This window comes from Rhipicephalus sanguineus, chromosome 3, assembly GCF_013339695.2.
Source record: "Rhipicephalus sanguineus isolate Rsan-2018 chromosome 3, BIME_Rsan_1.4, whole genome shotgun sequence".
Classification (NCBI taxonomy): domain Eukaryota; kingdom Metazoa; phylum Arthropoda; class Arachnida; order Ixodida; family Ixodidae; genus Rhipicephalus; species Rhipicephalus sanguineus.
The window spans coordinates 5,556,858-5,562,967 of NC_051178.1; the positions used below are offsets into that span (position 1 = coordinate 5,556,858).

Sequence of the window (6,110 nt, forward strand, 5' to 3'; positions counted from 1 at the left end):
CTCTAGCTCCAGGGAGCATTCCCACTGCTCTCGCTCTAGAGGGCGTACTCGTCAACGGGGCGGTACCGGAGGACACGCCAGGAGCCAATTCAGGAAGAGCTCGCGGTCCAAGGCAAAGCTGACCTGGGCGGACAAGGTGCGAGTTGGTAGCAGTAGCATCGGTGTCAACATTGGCGCAAAAGGACCCAGTCCCAGGCCCTCGAGTGCGGTTAGAGGTAAGGTACAGTGACAGCAAAACGAATACGAAAAGCGCATCATCACCATAGAGCGGGAAAACAGAGAAAGAAAGAGTAAATTAGAAGAACGAATGGCCCTTATGGCCAACGACGTTAGTGAACCACAAAACAGCATTCTAAAAATCCCCACGCCGTATCCACAACCACCCTCGCTCGTAAGCACACAAAGAAACGCACACAAGCGCAGGGCAGTTGCCGCTGTGTCGGACGAAGGAGAGGATGACCTTAGTGATGGCATGTCAGACATAAGCGAGGCCCCCTCCAACATCTCCGCTGGAGAAGGCAACTCTACGAATCCACGCGACAAGAGACTGATTATCACCATCAACAACATCAGCGCCGCGTTAACAAAACTAGAAGATTCAATCGCACAGATTAGCTCCAGACTCGATCGCCTAGAACGACTAGTTGCACATCCGAAAACCGCAAAACAAGCGCCAGCTTCAGCAGCAGGAGCCCTTATACCCTCTCAAGAAGCCGCTGACCAGCACAGAGCCATAATGTCACATAATGGATCACCAACTTGCCCAAAGGTTTGCCCTAGCACAGGGTCCACTAGCGCAGGGTCCCACTAGCACAGCCACATCATGGATAGTTCGCCGCAAGTTTTCAAAATCTGGCAGTGGAACTGTAACTCATTCTCTAGGAAGAAGAGTAGTCTAGCACAGCTTCTCAGATCATGCAAAAAAAGCCACATGTTATACATTTACAAGAATGCGGGAACACTGACTCTCTACGGAATCTAACTTACCTAGGGTACAGAGTAACCAGGCCGACCCTGTGCCCCGACTTTAAACAACCTAGGGGTATAGCCACTCTTGTCCGCAGTGACGTCAGATTTGTGGAGAGGACCACCCCCGCATAAAAGCATGGCCTGGAATAAAAGCTGGCCAAAATCATCCCCGGTCGGGCTACCAAATCCAACATATTTTTTCTGAACGTTTACAGTGCCCCGAGGGACAGGCATCGAAATTTTAACAACCTGTTTCTGGCAGCTACAAAGCAAGCTGAGGATAAACCGGTAATTATCGCTGGGGACATCAATGCACACAATAAAGCGTGGGGTTATTCCAAAACTGATGGCAAAGGGAACAAGCTTGTCGAGTCTGCGGAAATCCTTGCTCTCAAACTTGTCACGGACCCGAGATTTCCGACACGCAAGGGCAATTCGGCACAGAAAGATACCACCCGAGATTTCGCCTTCCTGCGCTATATAGAATGGTCATGGAACAACCTACAGGAGGACCTGGGTAGTGACCATTTCATTACGGAAATCAGCGTAAGCATTACACAACACCCACCTAGAATTTACGCGCACATGAACTGGCTTGTGTTTCGCGATATACGGACCAAAGAAGAGCGGCCCCGGGAAATATTCGAAGACATCATTAGTAGTATCAAGGCAGCGGTCCACAAGGCCACCAAAGAGATAGAGACCTCTGCGGAACTGGCGGTACCTGCAATAGACCCTACACTACTCCATTCTCTGGAGGCCATAAACACCCTCAGTGGCAGGTGGAAGAAACCAAAGCTGAGCAGGCGGCTCAGAACCAAGATATCCGAACTCAACAAGGAGATCGAAACGCATGCCAAGAAGCTCGCCGCGCAGCAGTGGGATGAGGTATGCAAGGAAGCAGATGGGACAATGCGCAAAGGCAGCAAGTGGAGTCTACTCAAGAATCAGCTTACTGACAGCAACAAACCATCCAAAAGCAGCGCCAGGTTGGAAATTGGAAGGCTTATGCACATGCACACCAATGACGGCGACGACCCGTATACCTTCGCTGACAAATTAGCGGATATTTACATCCCGCTTGAGAACAAGTCCATTTTGTGGGACAACTCAAGGTCCGAATACCAAGGATTTCTGCAGTCAGCCTTGGATAGACCTTTCGAGTTTGCGGAGATTGTTCATGCCTTGTGGGACTTCAACGGACGATGGGAACCCGGCCCAGACGGAATTACCAACAAGCTCCTTAGAAATCTGGACAACGCAGCGATAGAAGTCATTACATGGGCGTGGTCCGATGGCAAAGTCCCCGAGGAGTGGAGAACAGCGAAGGTCGTATTCATACCCAAACGGGGAAAGTTCCTTCAAATAGAGAGCTTGCGAACATTATCGCACACGTCATGCCTCGGGAAAGTAGCTGAACATGACATTCATAACCGTATTAGCGAGCATATTGGGGACGAAGGCCTCTTTCGTCACAGCATGGTGGGCTTCCGGAAATCTTTGTCCACACAAGACACTATGCTCCTCATTAAGAGTGCCGTAATTGACAGCACGTTCCTGGACATCAAAGTAATACTAGCGCTCGACCTGACAAAGACCTTTGACACGCTCACGCAGGAGCATATTCAAAATGAAAGTTTTAACTTGAGCCTTGGCGAAACGTTTCACACCTTAGTCTAGTCTTTTCTGGCAGATCGGAAGGATACAGTTCATATTGGTCAAATCACGAGCAAAGAATACACACTCGGTAACATTGGCATACAGAAAGGGTCGGTGTTGTCCCCACTTTTATTTAACATTGCAATACACAACCTATCCAAGCAGCTTGCCGACGCTCCGGCAATCGGCCACGTAATATAAGCGGACGACATCCCCGTATTGTCGGCGGAGGGCCCCCTTGGCCAGGTGGAGGGAAGCCTACAACGGGCATTCGACGTCACGGAAGATTTTCTGGCCAGCACGGAGCTACAGCTGTCAGCTGGAAAATCCGAACTCCTCCTCCACAAGCGTTTCCCGAGACGGGTGCCGGAGGTCGACGGAGCGTCTATTTTCCTGTGGTCTGTTACTAGTGGCGTCGGTGGCCGTAGCGGACCCAGGGGGTAGCGTGGATCTGAGTGGCGGGAGTCGTACCGCAGGCCCAGGGTCGTCCAAAACAGTAGTAAGCCGAGGCAGAAAGACCGGCGTTGAGGAAAGCTTAACAGATGTTTATTTACAACATCATAGAGGACAGGATCGTCAGAACGACATCTAGTCCGATCGATCCCCCGAGCAGACGCTCTGCTGCTCCTTAAATACGCTTCATCTCCAAGACAGGGAAACTCCTTAACTAGACGAGGGTGGCGATGCGGGCTTGTTGGTTGGTCATACTTGAATGAGTTGAGCGCATACGAGGACACGGACAGAAGGAAGAGACGTACACACACTGGCGCTACTAACAACAATGGTTTATTTCATTCTCCTGCCGATTCATATACCAGTTTTGCGCACGACAGTCACGTGAACACTCTTTCATAAAAAAACAACAATTTGATAACAACCAGGGAATTCACCTCACGAGAAGATAAACAGGGTGCACAGGCAATGACAAGCAAATTTAATGATTCATGCGCAGAAAGTGTAATTCTTTAGCACTCAGGGACATTGAGGGATTGCTAACACAAGCGTCTCCAAGATAATCGATTTGTTCGGCTTCAATGATCAGCCTAGTAATTTCGGACCGGTTCCTGCTGACGACAACGGTTCCCTGAAAGTTCGGTTTGCACGCACAACCATGGCAGTGTTGCGCCAGGAAGCCGTCAGGTGGGAAGTTGCCCACTTTATTACAGTGCTCACCAAGCCGGACATTTAGGCAGCGGCCAGTCTGCCCAATGTAAGCACGGCCACAAGACAGAGGAATGCGGTATACAACGTTAGTCACACACTGCACAAAAGGTTTTCTGTGCTTAATGGAGCATTCAGACTGAGATGTCTTATCTGGATTAGTTTTCTTGCACAACTTACTGAGTTTAAACGGGGCGGAAAAGACAACACGGGTGTTAACTCTGGCGGCTATTTTTTTGAGATTGTGCGATACTTGATGGATATACGGAACGACTGCCACGTTTCTATTTTCAGGCGAGGGGCGATCATTGGTGCTGGCATTACAGTGCATACCTTTACATTCTTTAAGCAAACACTCGGCTACTGCAACTATGAGGTAGGTCGGGTACCCTGCTGTTTGTAAACGTGAAGCTTGCTTCCTAAAGCTCTCGTCAAGCATGTGCACACAGGACTTACTGAGGGCATTTTTGAGACACATTTTTACGATACCCCTTTTAACGAGCTTAGAGTGACTCGAGTTAAACGCCAATAACGACTTATTTGCCCTGGGCTCGTAACACCAGCAAATTAGATCATCTGCAAGTGTGAGCGATACGTCAAGAAATCTGATGACACCATCTGCAGGCTGCTCAACAGTCACAACCAAGGGACAAAGACAGTTACGTATCAATGATACAAGGTCATTACACTGATCATTGAAATGATTAGTCGTACATTTAAAAAACACAATAAAATCGTCAACGAACCTAAAAACTGTTACACTGCTACCCCTTGCGTCAAGCTGCGTGGACATCTGTCGGTCAATTCTAGCTAAAAACAGATCGCTTAAAATAGGTGCTAGGCAGGAGCCGATACATACTCCTGCTTTCTGTAGGAAGGAAACTTCCTTCCTTTGGATGAAAGTGGAAGTTAGATAAAATTGGAGCAGCTCCAAGAAAGCACCCACCGAAACACCGGCTTCGCCGGAAAACTTAACGGAGCCAAATTCGTCAATAGATTCTTCAATGCAAAGCAAAAGCTTGTCATGGGGCAGAGAATAGTAGAGGTCTTTTACGTCGACAGAAAAGGTTTTCAGGCCTTCCTTAGCATGAGTGGCTAAAAACTCTAAAACCTGGTTAGAATTTTTGATAAGAAATGGATCCCGGACTTCGAGAAGCCTAAGCTTATCGAGTAGATACACAGCAATCTCCTTCTGCCACGTCCCTTTTTCGGATATGATAACCCTGAAGGGTATGTTCAATTTGTGGGTCTTCGCACTGAAGAACACATCTAAGGATAATTTGTCACTTTTTTCAACACTTTTGCGTAGTCTATCAAGGCCTAAGCTCTTGCACATTTTCACTGCTCTTGCCTTGACTTTGGCCAAGGAAACATTGTTGTGCACGTTAAACACTTCCGACACCGCTTGGCATGCTTTTTCGTTAAAACAACTGCGCGAGAAGACGGCAAAGCCGCCTTCTTTATCGGCGGGTATTACACAGAGAGAACTTTTGACGAACAAAGGCACCAGTTTCCACAGAACACACTCGTTGTAAACACGCGTTCCACGGAGGAGACCCGGCCGAAGGACGTGATTTCAGTCACCCTTGCAACACAGAGCCGCCATTCCTCGCATACTGGAGATGCCCGCGCGTAGCTGCCACTTTGCAGCCGAAGCGCCAAGTTGAGGGAAAGGTACTAAGTAAGGTAAAAAGTTGGGCTTGTTGATATTTGTTCATGATGACTGAGGGGCGCGAGAAAACGGCACACAACGAAAAGAAGTACACGCGCGTCGTCCCGTGTACTTCTTTTCGTTGTGTGCCGTTTTCTCGCGCCCCTCATTCATCATGAGGAAAAGATTGCAGCTGTAGGTGACATGCCCATTTTCCACAATGAAATGGGGTTTAAGAAGCGGGAAGACTCATTTGGGGAGAGCTGGCCAGAGAACGTCACTTCTGATTTGTAACAGCTTCCCAAGCGGCAGGCCGAGACCTCGACGTACAAAGGTCAACAACCTTTGTGGGGAGTAGTCGATGAAAACAATGCCAGTGTGCTGAAGCCGTGCACACCTCGATGCTGCTCTGGGGCATTCCTCTGTCACCTCCGCTGATCTGGAACATCTGGTAGCGTCGTCCAAAGTTGGAGAAGAGCTCTTGCTCTGCTGGCCAACATTCCTTCTCGAAAGACAGCACCTGTGTCAACCACAAAAGAACCACAACCGCGAAGCAGGCAAGCGCCCATACTCTCTCTCTGAGACCCACGAGGCTTTCACTTCAATCAAAATGACCTGTTCTCAAATATAATAGGAGCAGCGATTGCAATAACTCAACCTGAAGTAGGCT

General features: G+C 48.8%; 1 protein-coding gene across 1 annotated transcript; it reads left to right on the top strand.

Annotated features, from left to right (window-relative positions):
* Positions 1 to 1,554: 1,554 nt before the first annotated feature.
* On the top strand, positions 1,555 to 2,649 carry LOC119388421 (uncharacterized). The gene has a single exon (XM_037656124.1). It carries the CDS (start codon positions 1,555 to 1,557, stop codon positions 2,647 to 2,649), a length of 1,095 nt encoding a protein of 364 aa, XP_037512052.1.
* Positions 2,650 to 6,110: the final 3,461 nt, after the last annotated feature.

Coding starts and splice junctions, on each gene's coding strand:
- LOC119388421 (XM_037656124.1), top strand. CDS start 1,555: ATGAACTGGCTTGTGTTTCGCGATATACGGACCAAAGAAGAGCGGCCC.